Source organism: Hylobates moloch, unplaced genomic scaffold, assembly GCF_009828535.3.
Source record: "Hylobates moloch isolate HMO894 unplaced genomic scaffold, HMol_V3 SCAFFOLD_9, whole genome shotgun sequence".
Lineage (NCBI taxonomy): Eukaryota > Metazoa > Chordata > Mammalia > Primates > Hylobatidae > Hylobates > Hylobates moloch.
The window spans coordinates 65,890,122-65,908,104 of NW_026652284.1; the positions used below are offsets into that span (position 1 = coordinate 65,890,122).

Below are 17,983 nucleotides of genomic sequence, written 5' to 3' on the forward strand. Positions count from 1 at the left end.
ATCTTGAATAAGGGCTCGGTAAAATAAGGCTGAGATTACTGGGCTGCATTCCCAGACGGTTAGGGATTCTAAGTCACAGGATGAGATAGGAGGTTGGCACAAGATACAGGTCATAAAGACCTTGCTGATAAAACAGGTTGCAGTAAAGAAGCTGGCTAAACCCCACCAAAACGAAGATGGCAGCAACAACAGTGACCTCTGGTGGTTCTCACTGCTACACTCCCACCATTGCCACGACAGTTTACAAATGCCATGGCAACACCAAGAAATTACCCTATATGATCTAAAAAAGGGAGGCGTGAAGAATCAACCCCTTATTTGGCATATAATCAAGAAGTAACCATAAAAATGGGCAACCAGCAGCCCTCAGGGCTGCTTTGTCTATGGAGTAGCCATTCTTTTATTCCTTTGCTTTCTTAATAAACTCGCCTTCACTTTACTCTGTGGACTCACCCTGAATTCTCTCTTGCATGAGATCCAAGACCTCTCTTGGGGTCTGGATCAGGAACCATTTCCAGTAACATAAAGAACATACTTTATCCATGATTATGAAGCTTGCTTACTCTCCAGAATACTTTATAGATATACATCCATGGCAACATGCACATATTGCTAGACAGATAGGTAGATATATAGATACAGATAATTGATTTTAAAATTAACCTCTGAAAACCATAAGTAATGAATTATGGAAAGAGTTAATTGCTGCTAATTGATTGGAATCTTGATTTCTTTAATGTGAGATTCAAATTTATCTAACAGTATTTTATCTGTTCATTTTGTTTTATTGTGCTCTTCATCATGCCTTTAACCAATGCCATGTTTCTTAAAAATATGTATGACAGACCAATCATATACTCTGGTCCTGCTTTGAGTAGCATTTTTATAGCAGACATGTTTACCCTTAAAATACTGAAAATTGCATGCCTCATTATATCAGTACTTAAAAAATTTTAAGAATATATTGTTTAAATTTTATTACTTGTTTGGAGTAAATGAGATAAAATAGCTTGTGGGGCATTATACTAATTGGAAGATTTCTATTAATCTTCATTACTTAATTTTAGAAAAATAAAGATATAACTAACATTAAAGGGCTATAAAATTCAAGCAATCAGTGCAGATATTTTTCTGCACTGTTATTTGGAAATTTGATGAAAGGCAATCTCTAATGTCTGTTAATGTCTTTAAGATGTTATGATCTTCAGTTCGCCAGGTTTCGCCTTGCAAAATGGCACTTGCAATTTTTTAAATGATGCTTTATTTTTTAAATGACGTAATTTAAAAAAATCGTGCATCCTGCATGAAAACTTCCCAGATCTTAAGTATTTATTTAATTAAACTTATAAAATGAGAATAATAAATGCAAAATGTTAGTTTTCAAGTGCTTGACATGTATTTCTTCATTTAGTGCTAAAAACCAAGTGAAGTATCCAGGGCAATTATTATTGTGAGAAGTTAGCCAACCAGCCTAGGGTAATAATACTTTAAAGGAAGCTCCAGATGTAAAATTGAAGTTTTTTTTGTACTTTATTTGTTTGTTTTGTTTTGTTTTCCTAGCTGCTATAGACATGAGGTAGATGCTTGATTTTTTCCAAGGAAGGAAAATAATTTATATTACAGTGAAAATAGAACCCTCCCACCTCCACCCTCCAAATATGAGTCAATGCAACTCCAACAGTGGCTTGGCCTTGAATTAGTATGGCTGCAGGGAGCCAAGGAAAGCAGGTTGAAGACAATAACTTTTCATGTTGAGTTGTTTGAGTCCCTTATATATTCTGGATATTAGTTCTTTGGCAGATGCATAGTGTATAAACATTTTCTCCCATTCTGTAGGTTGTCTCTTTATTGATTATTTATTTTGCTGTCTAGAAGCTTTTTAGTTTAATTAAGTCTCATTTGTTAATTTTTGTTTTTGTTGCATTTGCTTTTGAGGTCTTAATCATGAATTCTTTATGTAGGCCAATCTCCTGAAGAGTTTTTCCTAGGTTTTCTTCTAGGATTTTTATAGTTTCAGGTCTTAGATATAAGTCTTTTAATTCATCTCGAGTAAATTTTTGTATATAGTGAGAGATAGGGTCTAGAAAAACAAACAACCCCATTAAAAAGTGAGCAAAGAACATGAGCAGACATTTGTCAGAAGAAAATACACAAGTGGCTAACAAACACGAAAAAAGTTCAACGTCACCAATCATTAGAGAAATGCAAATTAAAACAACAATAAGATACTGTCTCACACACATGGACACAGGGAGGCGAACATCACACACTGGGGCCTACCAGGGAGTGGGGAGAAAGTGGAGGGAGAGCATTAGGACAAATAGCTGATGCATGTGGGGCTTAAAACCTAGATGACGGGTTGATAGGTGCAGCAAACCACCATGGCACATGTATACTTATGTAACAAACCTGCATGTTCAGCACATGTATCCCAGAACTTAAAGTAAAATAAAAAAGAAAAAAGAAAGATACTGCTTCACACCAGTAAGAATGGCTACTACTAGAAAGTCAAAAAACAGACGTTAGTGAGGTTATGGAGAAAAGGGAATGCTTATACACTGCTGGTGGGTATGCAAATTAGTACAACCTCTATGGAAAATGATATAGACATTTCTCAAAGAAATAAAACCAGAATTACGACTGGACCCAGCAATACCTGCCACTAGGTATATACCCAAAGGAAAAAAAAATGTTACATCAAAAAGACACCTGCATTTGTATGTTTACTGCAGCACTATTTACATTAGCAAAGACATGGAATGAACCCAGGTGTCGTCCACCAATGGTGGATTTGATGAAGAAAACGTGGCATATATATATATCATGGAATACTATGCAGTCACAAAAAAAATGAAATCATATCTTTCAGAGCAACATGGATGGAGCTGAAGGCGATTATCCTGAATGAAATAACCCAGAAACAGAAAATCAAATGCCACATGTTCTCACTTATAAGTGGGAACTAAACAATGGGTACACATGGACATACAGAGGAAAACAATAGGTAATGGGGACTCCAAAAGAGGGGAGGGTGAGAGGAGCAGTGAGGGTTGAAAAATTACCTATTGGGCACTATGTTCATTAGACAGGTGATGCATATACTAGAAGCCCAAACTTCACCACTACGTAATATATTCATGTAGCAAATCTGCATATGTACCCTCTGAATCTATGAGAAATTTTATAAAGGGTGCATATTTTAAAAAGACAATAACTTTTTCCACATAAAATATTACATAAATACTCACTACCTACACAGTCTGAATAACTATAGGTATAAACAGCTGAAATTTGTCAGGTATAAATGAAGGAAAGGACAACTGAGCCAAAGGGAATAATGTGTGAGAAGGCACAGAGGCGGGAAAGAATAAAGTGTGCTACGGGAAGAGTAAAGGATGCTCTGCAGCTGAAGCAGAAGGTGGGCAAATTTGGGAGGAAAGGCTGGGATAAGGCTGAAAAGTAAGTAGCCTACGAGGCTTCTGAAAACTCCTGCATGCCATTTAGAGGAGTTTGAATTTCACTTTAAAAAACTTGTTATTCAAATAATATGCCAAAGGAGTTTTAAGCTTTGTCAGAATTATATGATTTTTATTGTTTAGATTCTATTAGTTTCCATTAATTTTGTTAGATGAATGCATTTTGTGCATAACTGGTCACACATGGTTGAAATGGTTTACTTTGACTCCCACGATGGGAAGAGTAAACGGTGATTAGATTACACAGCTCAAACAGCTGAAGAAAAGGGTGAATGCTGTGAGCATTAATTTTTATCCTACATAAGCAAGGTGTGTCCTTCATTTAAGTGATGTCTGCAGGTTAGCACCTATGCTTTATGACATGCAAAGAGGCACTGTTTATGGCCAACAAGAAACAAGGATTATTTAGGGTAGCTGGTTGCCCAGAGAGAAATTAGATGAAATGAATAAGGCCAGAGAAGGGCACTAACTTTGCTGAGTGCTAACTACATTGGCCTAGTCAGTTGCCTTACATATAGCATCTCGTTTATGCCTCACGAGAACCCTGCAAGGGGCGTTATTTTCTCCATTTTAAAGATGAGGTGACTGAGGTCAAAGAAAAATTTAAGCAAATGGCCACCTAAATGCTTCTGAAATGTCAAAGCAAAATTTCACTTGTTATTTCTATAAGCAAATGCCATCAAGTTATTGAAAACTAAACTTGAGCATTTAAATTTGATCCTAAAAAAATCATAAAGTTTAAGGAACTTTCCTCCATTTAAGGTGTTATTACTATATTTTAAGAGAAGAATTTGTTTTTGAAAGAAAATAGTTTGCATTTGCTGACCCTGATGATGAAACCTTGCTGCACAGATTTGGGAGGACTTCGTCTTTGGATTCATGCTCCTACTCTCAAATAAAGTGACTACCTTAGGTTGATACATTCCAGTGAGGGAGACCAGTTGGGACAAGGCCCAGGCTGCTCTCCTACAAATTTGCCATGAACAGGAGCCAAACTCTGAGACCTGATTCAAGTGGCCCAGCTGTCACTGGTGACACACTCAGGGGCTGGGCCTATCATGTTCTTATACAACCTAGTGAGTCAAGCTTTGGAAAATAACATTGTCAGGGAGGAACGTAAAAGTTACGTTATTTGTGACAGTTCAGTAGATTAACCAACAATTTTAATTTTTATCAGCCATTTTCACCTTCCTATGCCAGAACTTGTTTTATAAAAATGAAAATGTAAGAGAAAGTGCATGCCTCTATAATATGTAAAATATCTAGGCAAAATTTTGCAGGTACTCCTTTGTGGGCAATTTCTCACTATTATTTATTTATTTATTTATTTATTTATTTATTTATTTATTTATTTTTTTGTAGTGCAATAGAAATGCCAAATGGTAACTTGTAGAAGATTTGAGTTAGTTATATTACCTGATAGCTTGCAAAACAAAATGCCAAGTCATGAGTAAAACATAGTTAAATTTTATATCCTTAGCTCTTTTAAGTTTATAACGTTAATGTACAATCCTAGATGAAACTTCTGTATTGGACACTATTTCCCCACCAATAACTTTTGTTTATTTAAATATTTTCCTCTCTCTTACTCTCTCTTTCTCTATATGTGTACAGTCATTTCCTACAAATTGCCCAATATATCAACTTTTCAATAATAGCACTGTGAGAAATGCTGCCAATATGCTAGGAGATAATTTGTAGTTAATCATTGCTCACTCTTTTTTTTTCTGGCATTATTTATCTCAGTGTATACCTAACAGTTTTCTCTTTCAAGTGAACTCCAGAAATCTCAAAGTCTCGAACACACAGTTTAGAATTATCTGTTTGTTGACAGAGAATTTTGAAATGTATAGGCAAACATGCCGGAGTAAATCAACTAAGATGCAGATAGTAAATTTGCCGATGAGGTTTTTGAAAAATGTATTTGCAGAAAAATTTAGATAAAATTTCTGAAAAACTTATTATGGCCTAAAATTACATGATTTAATATAAATTGTCTTGAAATTCCAATTTCTATTAGCTTCTTATGAGAAAGTATAATGAAATACAAATCGTCATTTTAAAGGCCACACATCTAAAGCTATTAAATATTTCACTTTGCAAAGTTTACCTAGCATTTATTTGAAATTATGTGCTCTTGTGCAGGTTTAAAATTAATCATAAATAGCACTTAAAAAAAACAGTATCCGTCTATGCATAAATAATAACAACATGATGAATTTCTAGATCGTTCTTGGTATAAATGTTACTAAGTGTCTTCTCTGTATGACTACTATATCAAATAACATGAAATTTAGTTGCCAATCTTCTAACCACTCATACCAGAAAAAGAATATTGTAATGATTGAGTGGATTGGTTTACTCATACAAATAATTATACATTTTATAAGAACTATAAAACATCTCCATTAACCACTGCAGTCTTTCTGATCAAACAGTGACAGACAGGAGCTCAGAGTTTAAGGGCATTTGTTTACTATGTTTGCTTGGATTTTCCGAACTGCCTTAGTTCCTGATTCCACACTGCTATTGTGTGGATCAAATAATCCCTTGTCACAAAAATACCCTGGGGAATAACTCCCCTGGCGTCCAGGTTATGAGTGTGGTCAGTCATTCCACATGCCTTAGGGATGAGCTATCTTTGCCATGACGAGCGATTTCCTTTTCGAGTTTTGTAATCCCCAAATACTAAATACTATTATCAATAAAAGTTAATTAAGGAAATGTATATTGAAATATTGTTCAAGATAGCACTGAAACTAGGTTTATCTTTCCTCACTGTCTTAAAAAATTATTACTGAATTAAAACAGGAGAAATTTTACAATATACTCTTAAAATTGTAAATATCTACTACTGATTTCTTTGATATGAACCATAACCAGACATTTAAAAATGTACTTTTGTCATGTAGACACACTAGATATGCCACTTTTATTCTCCTTTGCATGGTTCAATGTATAAGAAAACAACTTAGAAGGGGGAGAAAAAAATCAAAAGCCATTCTGTAAATCTTTCCCTCTTTCTTTTCTTGCAATGTCTTATTGTATCTTGGAGAGCAAGACCACAGGTTTTAAGAAACATGACTCATTTTATGTTAGTGGCCTTCCAATACTTCAGAATATTCTTGATTTTTCATGAACAGAGGTACAGCGCAGGGAGTGTGGCTAAATCAGTCCCAGTCTCCAGCTCCGCGTGAACCTGGGATCCAGACATCTCCCGGATGCCGGGCGCTCTCTGAGATCCAGCCCTCGGCTTCCTGCAAACCAAAAGGATCCGCTAGGTTGGGAAATGCCGCCTGGTGCGATTCCAGAGAGGGCCATCTCTTTAAGGATAACGGACTTGGAGGGCCTCTTCACCCTCCCACCCTGCTCTGGACTCTTTCTTCCCATTCTTTGCTCCTAGGATTTTACATGTTGCCTGCAAAGGGAGTCAAACTTAGGGGGCAGGCAAACAAACGAGTTCTTTCCAGCCTCCGTAACCAGATCGCTAGAGCGAAATAAACTCGCAGAAGTGTCCAGAGATCGTAGCCAGACCGCCAGCCTGCGCTTGAAGCAACTTTTAAGTAAGGCTGCAAGAGCTGCCGGGATGTAGATTTTAGTTCATCGCCAAGCACAACTACGACACCCTGTCCCTGCCCCCACCCCATCCCCAAGAATGCATGCAGAAGGAGAAAGGACGAGGTGAGGGCTGCCTGCATTTCTGGAAGCACGTCGGCGCCGATTAGAAAGCCCTGCAGTTTTGAGAGAGAAGAAGAGGAGATGGAGGGGCCAGGAGCCACGACTCCCGGGAGAGCGCAGGGAGGGGCGTGGGTGCCCCTTCGCTCACCTCCGCCCCCCGTCACCTCGACAGCTGTCCCGCTCTTGGAATTCATTGGCTTCCTCTACCCGGCCTTCCAAATACCACCCCAATCTAGTTTAGCCCCCCGCCCCACCCTCGCTGACCTAATAAGGCCATGCAGCGTGCGGGGGAGCTCCATAAAAGCGCGGGCTCGCGGAGACTCTGCACCACGCAGGGGAAGAGAAAGCAGGAGCCGTCCAGCGCGGAGGAAGGCGACCATGGCCAAGGAGTGGGGCTACGCCAGTCACAACGGTGAGTGCAGGCAGCCGCAACCCGGCCAGGAAGGGATGCCAGTCCAGGAGAGCCCTGCCATTGCACAGAAATGGGCAACTTTAGAGACTGCAGTGGAAAATGTAGGAGTAGGATAAGACCTAACATTTACTGAGGCTTTTCAACTGCCAAATGCTGCTGCTGCTTTTTTTCCTTCATCTCATTTAGTTCTCCCTGGTATGGAGTTTTTATTTCCCTTGGAGAAAACTGAAGTTCAGAGAAGTTGGATCACTTGCCTAAGATCCCATTGCCTCGGAGATCAGACAGCCCGAGGTCAGGTGTGACTGGCCCTTATTCTGTTACACTGGACAAGCACCTAACCTGAGCTTAGTGCTGGTGTGAGAATCTCTGCTCTGCCTAAGCTTCTCCCTAATCCAAGGCAAAGGAATATGGGTGTGCTCTGAAACCCGCAACATAATGCTCAAATGTAGGGGTCAATATTATTTTATTCCAACTGTATGATGGAAGATGGCATTGGTTAAAAAAAAGTGATAAAGTTTATCTCGAAAATAAGCCTTTGAGCAAGCAGAGTGAACACACTGAGTTAAGTAGTCTCCATGTGTGCTATTCACAAAACTGCCAACAGGCCTGAAATGAATGCTAAGTCTCTTATTGCCCAGTCTGAAACCTAAGACCTTTTTGAAATCACTGTATAGCCTCTCTGTATTTTGCTGGTTTAGTCAATTTGAAAGAGGCCTTGGGTTGTGCCACCAAATGAATACGTCCCCTCGACTTTATTTCCTAGGTCCTGACCACTGGCATGAACTTTTCCCAAATGCCAAGGGGGAAAACCAGTCGCCCATTGAGCTGCATACTAAAGACATCAGGCATGACCCTTCTCTGCAGCCATGGTCAGTGTCTTATGATGGCGGCTCCGCCAAGACCATCCTGAATAACGGGAAGACCTGCCGAGTTGTATTTGATGATACTTATGATAGGTCAAGTAAGTACGACAATGAGGTAGAATCACATGGATGTTTTCAATGTCCATGTTGACAAAATATGGTGTATAACACAGTGCCAGAATTAATGGGGAGAGGGAGCACTTTATCTCTTAAAATGGAGATGACATTTGACTTTGCTTTAGTCATGAATAATTATATTTATGCATTAAAGAGGAATGTCTCACCCTCCAAACTTGGTCTCTGTAGAAACGGCCCCATGTCCAAGCTAAAAGTTGGCAATGCATTCCTGAAATGGAACATGATAGGACAGAGATGACAATAAACTCAAATAAGTATTCTTCAGACTCCGATGGCCTATACCTGAGGGTTCTTGTGCTTCTTGTCCATGGTCTGGAGAGCCAGGCTTCCACTCTCAATTGCGTAGATTCCATTCTACAAAGCCAGATATACAATAGAAACCCTAAACACGCACTTTCTTCCCCTGGTGCCTGGGAGGTGACCCATCTAGGGGAGAGAATAGGGCCATTGAAGGTGACTTTCCTTCAAGCCTTTCAGTGGGGTTCATCCGATTAATCATTTTGGTGAGTATTTTTGAAATATCTGACAATTTCTTCTTGAGTAGTAGTTGTGTGTGAGACAGCAACTGAAAAATACATGTTTAGAAAAAACAAATCTCTTTATTTCACCTACACTAGTAAGCAAATCAGTAAAATAAAAGAAGGCTAGTCAGAAATACTTTATTTCACGATAAATGAGGTAAGAAAGAATCTTCCTTTAATATTTTGGTGCTTGATATACAGCAAAATAATTCCTTATAGCCCTATTTCTAATAAAGTTATATTTATTGATATACATAAATGAACATTCTTAATGATGTTGTAATGAAGAATGGTATTCATAATTCCTACCTACTAGGAGGTTCCAAGTTACAGAAATTTAAATTTTCTTAAACAGTGGTTTTGTATTGCTATTGTTTCTTTTTTCCCTTCTCCTTATATATCAAGTACCATTTTGAAAGCAACATAACAAAATTAAACATATCTATTAGGTTGAACCATAGGAAAATGCCATTTTTGTGAGCAAAAATAGTTGAATATTGTCAATTTCATATAGTTTATTCTAATAAATTGGACTCACATGTCATAATAACTGTTCTGAGTGGTTGGACAGGAAAAATTCAATGAATTGAACCACTCCATTTCTACATGAACAAACTCATATAGGCCTAGCCTCATTGTTTGCGGTCTACGTTTATGGCTTTCCCTGGGCCACTTAGTGTGGGCAACCTCTTCTAAAATAGCTATGCTCTGAATTCTATTTTGATCGAGCTTATATTGCCAAATCTTGATCTTAGGGTTTCTGCATAGTTTCCAATATACTTTGGAAGACATTTGAACCTCTAAATCACTCTGCAGTGGGTTGAGATGTTTATCAACAAGCCCAAATTAATGCTGCTGAGAATTATCTAGTTTAATCATCCACATTGACTGGTTTTCTGCGAAATTTCTGAATTTTCCATTTCATCTCATTTGAATAGACACAGTCTAAATTAGACATAGATGAAAGTTCTTGCTCGTTGTCTTAAAGAAAAGTGCAGTTGGAAGCAACACGTGGAGAAGGAGTTCACATTTGCTCAGTGATCATCGTGCAGGCACTATGATGAGCACTTTAAGGTGCTTAATCTCAGTTAATCTTCACAGCAGCTCTGAAAGTTTGGTATTATTATCACCTTCTTAGAGATGTGAAAGTGGGTTCAGAGAAGTTTAGCAACTTGCCTGAGATCACAGAACTAGCAAGGGGTGAAGCCAGCATTGGAAACCTACATCTACCTGGTTCTCAACTGTCCAGTTCTTCCCACTGCACCACACTACTGACCTGTTCTTTGGGTGTATGCGTCCTCATTGTCCATCTGTTGTTTTAATTTTACTTTCCTAATGTTAAATGATGTTTCAATAATAATGAAACAAGCAAAGAAAATAAGACAGAAAAGGACAATCATTTATCTTGACATATCCCCAGACTTCATTTTGTGAGGAGTCCGGTGTCCTGGGAGTGGCACCATCCACCCAGCAAACTGACCACATTTTGTCCATTACGCCTTGGCTCTAAGAGCACTTGATTAAAGTAGAGCTCTGTAAAAGAAGCATGAATTCACTGTTGACCAAGCTTATCTGAATCACAGTGCTGAGAGGGGGTCCTCTCCCTGGACCCTACCGACTTCGCCAGTTTCATCTTCACTGGGGCTCTTCAGATGATCATGGCTCTGAGCACACCGTGGATGGAGTCAAGTATGCAGCGGAGGTAGGAGGAACTGCCATAATCCATTCTCAGTCTTACACATTGAAAATTGCAAAATTAAAAATAAGAACCACAGCAACAAAGCATCATCCACTGCTTTTGTTTCAAGTCTATAGTTATGAAAAGAGCTCTACTAGTCTTAGCTAAACTGAAGCTGCCAAACATTCTAGGCTAGACAGGTAAAAGGGTATAGGTAAGTTGGTATCAAACATGAAGATTTCCAAGGTTACATTAAGAAACTGGGGCGAGTGCAGTGGCTCACACCTGTAATTTCAACACTTTGGGAGGCTGAGGCAGGTAGATTGCTTGAGCCCAGAAGTTCGAGACCAGCCTGGGCAATATGGTGAAACCCTGTCTCTACAAAAAATACAAAAATTAGCCTGGTATGGTGGCATGCACCTGTGGTCCCAGCTACTCAGGAGGCTGAGGTGGGCAGATCACTTGAGCCTGGGAGGTCGAGGCTGCAGTGAGCTGTGATTTCGCCACTTCACTCCAGCCTGAGCAACAGAGTAAGACCCTGTCTAGAAAAAAAAACCCTAAAAGTTAGAAATTGGATAGCTACTTAATAAGAAAGCCCAGGGTCCTCAATGGAACTGGAAAAAGGATAGCTAATACTTATTAAATGCTTACGTGTATTGACTCATTAGATCCTCTTAGCTACCTTATGAGACAGGTTACAGATGAGGAAACAGAAGGCATAGAAAAGACACATAGTAAAGTCACACGGCTGGTGAGTGCTAGTGCTCTACCTGATACAGACTGGCTTCAGAGTTCGTCATCTTATCCAGTGTCCTATGCTGCCTATTTTATAAGAATATAGTGCTCTAAAAATAGCATTTAGAAATTCTGAATAATGCTTATCTTCCAATCTCTTAATGAACCGTGTGCATATATATATGTGTGTGTATATCTATATATACACACGCACACATATTTACACACACATAGAGATGTGTGTACACACATACCATTTAATCTGAGCACATACTACTCTCTGTCCTCAGTTAACCCATTAAAGAAAAGCATGAATTGTAACTCAGATCAACCCATCAAATTACAAGGGTTTAAGACAGGCCTCTGACATGTTCTCTTTATAAAGCCAAACCAGTAAGTGGTGGCAATTGCCTTGGAGGTGAGGACCAATTCATTTTTCCTGCTTTACTCTTTTCCAAAGATAGGCTCTGGTTAACATAGGGGCTGTGACAGAAGCCCAGAAACACACTATGAACATGTTCTTAAGCAGAATCATTAGGCACCTTAGTTCTTGGTTAAATTAAACTCTGGGAAGCCGAAAGTACTTCACTGTGATCTTTCTGTTTCTTTACAGCCAATCTAGAGAGCCATGGCAAGATAAATTAAGTATTGAGAATGCCTTCTAGACATCTTCCCCAACCAAATGGGGAAGTTGAGTATATTTCTTACAGATGCAGGCAAGGCTTTCAGTTTGACCTTTGCACATGGGATTATTTCATACTTTTGGTCTTGAATAAAAGATTTTTTAACTGCTGCAAATGATTGTATCCTCTTGCCATTCTCTGTAACTCAGCATAGAAAGTTTGATTAACCTAACTGGTGCCCATGTTCTAAATTAAGATCAGGTTGCCACCAGGTTTCAGAGCTCTGGTTAATAAAAGGAGATAAATTAATAATTTTATATGCTTTTTATTTGAGCCACTAGAAATGTTAAAATATTACATGCTACTCTTTCAAATTTTCTCAGCTTTAATGAGAGTGCTCAGCAACCTTAGCCTGTACAATGATTGGGTTTATTGTGGATAATGTTGTACTTATTTCCATATTCCAGGAATTTACCTGCTAATCTATCTTCTATGGTTTCAGCTTCATTTGGTTCACTGGAACCCGAAGTATAACAGTTTTAAAGAAGCCCTGAAGCAGCGCGATGGAATTGCTGTGATTGGCATTTTTCTGAAGGTAAAGTAAAAATTGACTATATATTTTCTTCCAAAATGTATTTCCCTACCAATGTTTAGCATAGTTTGAGTTTCATTTCCTCATTTTTACCTTCCTCCTTCTATATGCATTTTATTATTCATTCAACTAATCAAGATATTTCTGCTAAGATCAGCTCAAAATATCTTGCTTTTCTCTAAAGGTGTATCTTTTACCACACTCCAGGACCGCTAGCACTTCTAAATTTTCCCCAGATGTGGGATGTGTGTGTGTGTGTGTGTAGGTGTTGGGGACAGAGCCTTAGAGTGAGCTTATTACAGTGGTGGTAAGGGTAAAGGTGGCATATATTTATTTTCCTTTCTCACTGTTCAACTTCCATTGCACTGGAAACCAGATAAGTCAGTGTTGGGAACCATATGATTCCAAGTCCCTGGCTGGACATCCCCTCGGCTTGAGGTGGTCACCACTCACATGATCCCAGGCTAAGATAGCACATGGAATGTGTGTGTTGTTGAGCCAGCCTTGCTTTAAAGAGGACTTAGTGTCGTTAACACATGAGGTTAGTGGTAATATAATCTAGATTTCAAGCCAGAGGTGAAAATCTGGCTTCTTTCTCTTTGAATGACATAATTTGTTTTAGGTTCTTAATTCATTGGGTCATTTTTGTTGCCTGAACACAGCACAGCAGGAGGTGGTGTAGGTCTGAGAAGAAAGACAATGAGTTTAGTTTGGGATACATAGGGTCCATTTTGTTTCTAAATCTGTTTTTTAGAAAAGTGGAATGACTTTGCAGAGAAGGTCAAAGACACAGAACTAGATCAACGTGTAATTTTGTGGTCCTGTACTTCAGAGGCCTGGAGTCCAAATTTAGATCAGAAAATATATACTCTAAAATCTTGAGGAAAAATAAACTTATGTTTTTGCTTAGTACGAGATATTCTGGCAGATTTATAAACACTAGTTGCAGATGGATGGATCAAAATCAGCTTTGAAGACAATCCTAAACTATGGAGAAGTAAAAGAGCTATACTTGGATTTCTATTTTCTTACAGATAGGACGTGAGAAGGGCGAGTTCCAGATTTTCCTTGATGCATTGGACAAGATTAAGACAAAGGTAAACAAAAATCATTTTCCCTCCTAAAACATAAAGCAGATTATGCAGATTTTCTTTACATATTTTCAAGTATTTCTTTCACCTAAAATCTGTTACTAATTTTGATGGATATGCTAAGCATACATATAAAAATAAATGCTATTATATTTGTATGGCATACAGTTTTTAGAGCAATTTCACATATATCAGTTTTTTTAATGGTCATAGTCATCCTGTCAGATATCAGATAATCACTTTCTCAAGGGAGTAAGTGAGAGTCAGAGAAGTTGAGTGGTCACCGCATCCTCACCCAACACACACACACACACACACACACACACATACACACACACACACTGCATATATGCATGCATACCATCACGGAGCTACTAAATGTCAGCCAGTGCTGGTCTTTTGAGTCTTGGTGATGAGCTTTCTGGGAAGCACTTATAAATTTAAAATCTTCACAATAGACTCATGTAAGTAACAGAAACATTTTAATTGTTTTTTTTTGTGACCATTCTAATCAAATATTATTGAGTTTTATTAACAGAGAAAGTAAGTATTCCAAATAGATCACTCAATAAAAATGCAAGCTTGACATTTTTTGGTTATCATCAAAAACAAAACATTAACTTATATGAAATAATTCAATTACACTTGAGATACCAGTTTCTCCTTTTTCTTGAGTGATAGAATTATAGTTCTACTCACAGTTAAAACAATAAGGAACACGGTATGACAGTGATTGTGTCAGATCAAGTAATAATGTGCAAACCAGCTTCCCTGCTTCGATCTTTATTTCTGAAAGGCTTATACTTTGTTTAAAAGTTCTATTTTCTTTATTGCATTTGAAATCCATTCTCACAAATAAAGTGGTGATGGCATTGGGGTAGGCGGGCATGTGCATGCACGCACTCACTGCACCTGCAACCTGCTCTTACCCAGGGCAAGGAGACGCCATTCACAAAGTTTGACCCATCCTGCCTGTTCCCGGCATGCCGGGACTACTGGACCTACCAGGGCTCATTCACCACGCCGCCCTGCGAGGAGTGCATTGTGTGGCTGCTGCTGAAGGAGCCCATGACCGTGAGCTCTGACCAGGTGAGCAGCCTTGTGAACATGTGGGCTTATGTTGCTGTCTGCCTATGTAAGATACAGATGCTAAATCAAAAATACATAGCTACTAACTGGATACTCACTGAACAGCTCTATGGCTAGCGATTTCATGGTCTGCCCTGGTTAATTACAACCAGCCTGTTCAGCTTTCTAAAACTTGGCCCCCAAAGGGTACCAGGATAAATGCAACTCATTTAAAAGTAGTTTTGATACCGAACATGACTGAGTTTATGCTCTATAAACACATTAAAGGGTTTAGATTAATATGAGTCTTTGTTAATTTGGATGTTGCCAAATACTGAGCACTGGTAAGGAGATGGGATGATAAATACAGAACTGGAGAAGAGAATGGTGCTAATGGAAAGGATTTAACAACTTTAACAATTTTGTATATTATATATTATTTCCGCAGTTTTACAGTTACATAATTCAAGGCCCAAAAGTTCAGTAATTTGTCCATGATCACACAGCCAAGTGCAGGATTCTAATCCCACCTCCAAACTGTTTCCAGTACTTTTTGGCATCTCTTCTCAAGGTTCCCTTCTTACTGTTCGATCTAAAGAGTGTCCTAGTAACATTCATTAAAGACATTATCAAGGAAAAGCTGTGTAGGAGAAAATAAGTGGGCAAGAACATGGAGAAAAACAGATTGAAGCAAGTAAACCACACAGGGACTGACAACCTAGAGCATGCATGTACTCTAATAGTAGAATCAGTTTCCCAGTGTGTGTCTCTTGCATAAGGCAACAGCTTTCATATATATGTCAGTTGTAAACTCAAGTTTATAAAGACATTTTTATTAAAAGATCAGATATAACAACCTGGTTCAGTGATATAACTATTTTGAAAGAATGAAATTTTTTCCAGGAGAAATCTAAAAATATTTTAATATAGAATCATAGTGTTATTAATGAGAATTTCTTATTTTCTTATCCTTTAAGAAAGAAAAGTCAATTTAAAATTGAAAATGTAGCATGAGTTTGATTTCTTTTTGCTCTTAAAATACTTGACTCCATAAACTTATACAATAAAGGTCTATTACATTTTATTTACATTGATATATGGATGTGGTCATCCATTCCAACAAAGTATATAGTTCATACTGACCCCTCAAATAAAAAATAAATATTTCCGATTCAAGAGGAAAAGGTTGTGACCAGAGGGCATAGTGATCCTGTATAGAATGAAGAAAAGGGCTTTACAAATAAAGAAAAAATGTGTGTCACTCTAGAGCTGCTAGCTAAATAGCTCTGGACCGGACACTGGGGACAGGTTGTGTGGTTTGCTTGTCGTGTTTAAAACACCAGTATTGGCCAGGCACGGTGGCTTATGCCTGTAATCCCAGTACTTTGGGGGTCCGAGGTGGGTGGATGACCTGAGGTCAGGAGTTTGAGACCAGCCTGGCCAACATGGTGAAACCCCATCTCTACTAAAAATACAAAAAATTAGCTGGGCAAGGTGGCGAACACCTGTAATCCCAGCTATTCGGGAGGCTGAGGCAGGAGAATCGCTTGAGTTCTGCGAGGTGGAGGTTGCAGTGAGCCAAGATCACACCACTGCACTCCAGCCTGGCTACAGAGTGAGACTCCATCTCAAAAACAAAACAAAACAAAAAAAACCAACAACAAAAAAAACCCCACCAGTATTTACACCTTTTTGTCACATAGTGTGTCCAGTTGATCCGAATGTCTTGTTAACAGTCTGCCCCTGCCCTTTGCAGATGGCCAAGCTGCGGAGCCTCCTCTCCAGCGCTGAAAACGAGCCCCCAGTGCCCCTTGTGGGCAACTGGCGACCTCCACAGCCTATCAATAACAGGGTGGTGAGAGCTTCCTTCAAATGAGGCTGCTGGATCTTGCCCTCTTCAGAAAAGGAAACCTGCCATTGGAGAGTTTGGTTCCTTGCCTCCTTCTGGTGCTCCTTACCCCAAGTCTATTTCATTTTTCCACACTGAGCAATGAATGTGAGAGATGTGGTCACCAAGAAACCAAAGTTACTTTTGACAAGATCTAATATGAAAGCATAGATTTCACATTTGATCTCTGTAATAATCATCTTTCCTATAAAAGTAGCATTTTTAGTAAAGTTTCAAAGAAGAAGAAACAGAGATGGAAGAGTAAAGATATTTTAAAAATGGCTAGCTATTGGGCACCAGTTTTTCTGTTATCTAAAATTTCACAGAACTTCATTGTTTTTATATTTATATTATGAGTTGTCCATCTTAAAGAAATATGAGTAATTCTACATGTAGTAGAGGTGTATGGAGATCATATAACAATTAAACATAAGCCAGAAATTAAAATGACTATGGACAGCAAGAATTGAGCTAATAATATGTTTTAACTCTTAACACCAGCAAGAAGTCAGTCATTTATTGAAGTTTTAGCTACTAAGATTACTTGGTTTTGATTACCAGTGAAAACAAAACACAATACAGTCAGGAGTTTTCAAATTTTTGATTCAGTATTTGAATTTCTTCTTCATAAATGTGGTTGAATTTATCCTAGTATTTTTCTTTACCTGAAGGAGGGACATTTATTTTTAATTTCACTACATTTTTCTTTGCATGATTATTAAAATAAAAACTGCCTCTGTTGTCTTTCTCACTGGAGGCTGGAATGAATGATCACTAGAACACAAAAGAGTGAATGATGACACTTGAAGTCAAAGCAGTTGTACTGATCACCAGAACCAATAAAGACATGAATGGAAAATGTTGAGTGTTGTGTTTTTTTAAATGGAAAGGCATCATAAGTGACAAAAATGGAGTTTAACTAAGAGCAACAAACTTTGTAAGTTTGTTTTTATAGCTGAAGGATGGCACTAAGGGCTGAAATTCTGAGTTTGGATGCCACATTCCTCAAGGAGGGCCAGAAAAAAAAAATAAAAAAGCAATTAGTGAGGGCCTTCTGAGGAAGCTGCAGACCAGAAGAGGAATGTATGACCATATATCTGATAGTGGGAAATACTTTCCAGAGGCCTCAAAATTGGTTTAGGATTCTGGGGTTCAGACTAGTGCAATGGGTTTTAGGGGCATGAAATCAAGTCAGACTGTAGCTTTTACATCCATATTTT

At 38.4% G+C, this 17,983-nt stretch overlaps 1 protein-coding gene across 1 annotated transcript; it reads left to right on the forward strand.

Moving 5' to 3' along the window:
* The first annotated feature begins 7,480 nt into the window (after positions 1–7,480).
* Positions 7,481–17,622, forward strand: CA3 (carbonic anhydrase 3). Its single transcript, XM_032759970.2, has 7 exons — positions 7,481–7,566; positions 8,330–8,527; positions 10,672–10,790; positions 12,627–12,719; positions 13,751–13,813; positions 14,741–14,896; positions 16,632–17,622. The coding sequence occupies exons 1-7, from the start codon at positions 7,533–7,535 to the stop codon at positions 16,749–16,751; spliced, it is 783 nt and encodes a 260-aa protein (XP_032615861.2). The 5' UTR covers positions 7,481–7,532; the 3' UTR covers positions 16,752–17,622.
* Positions 17,623–17,983: the final 361 nt, after the last annotated feature.

Excerpts from the sequence above, each read along its gene's own strand:
- CA3 (XM_032759970.2), top strand. The coding sequence starts at position 7,533 with ATGGCCAAGGAGTGGGGCTACGCCAGTCACAACG. Across the intron at positions 7,567-8,329 it reads GGGCTACGCCAGTCACAACG|GTCCTGACCACTGGCATGAA; the intron begins GTGAGTGCAGGC and ends TTTATTTCCTAG. Across the intron at positions 10,791-12,626 it reads GAGTCAAGTATGCAGCGGAG|CTTCATTTGGTTCACTGGAA; the intron begins GTAGGAGGAACT and ends CTATGGTTTCAG.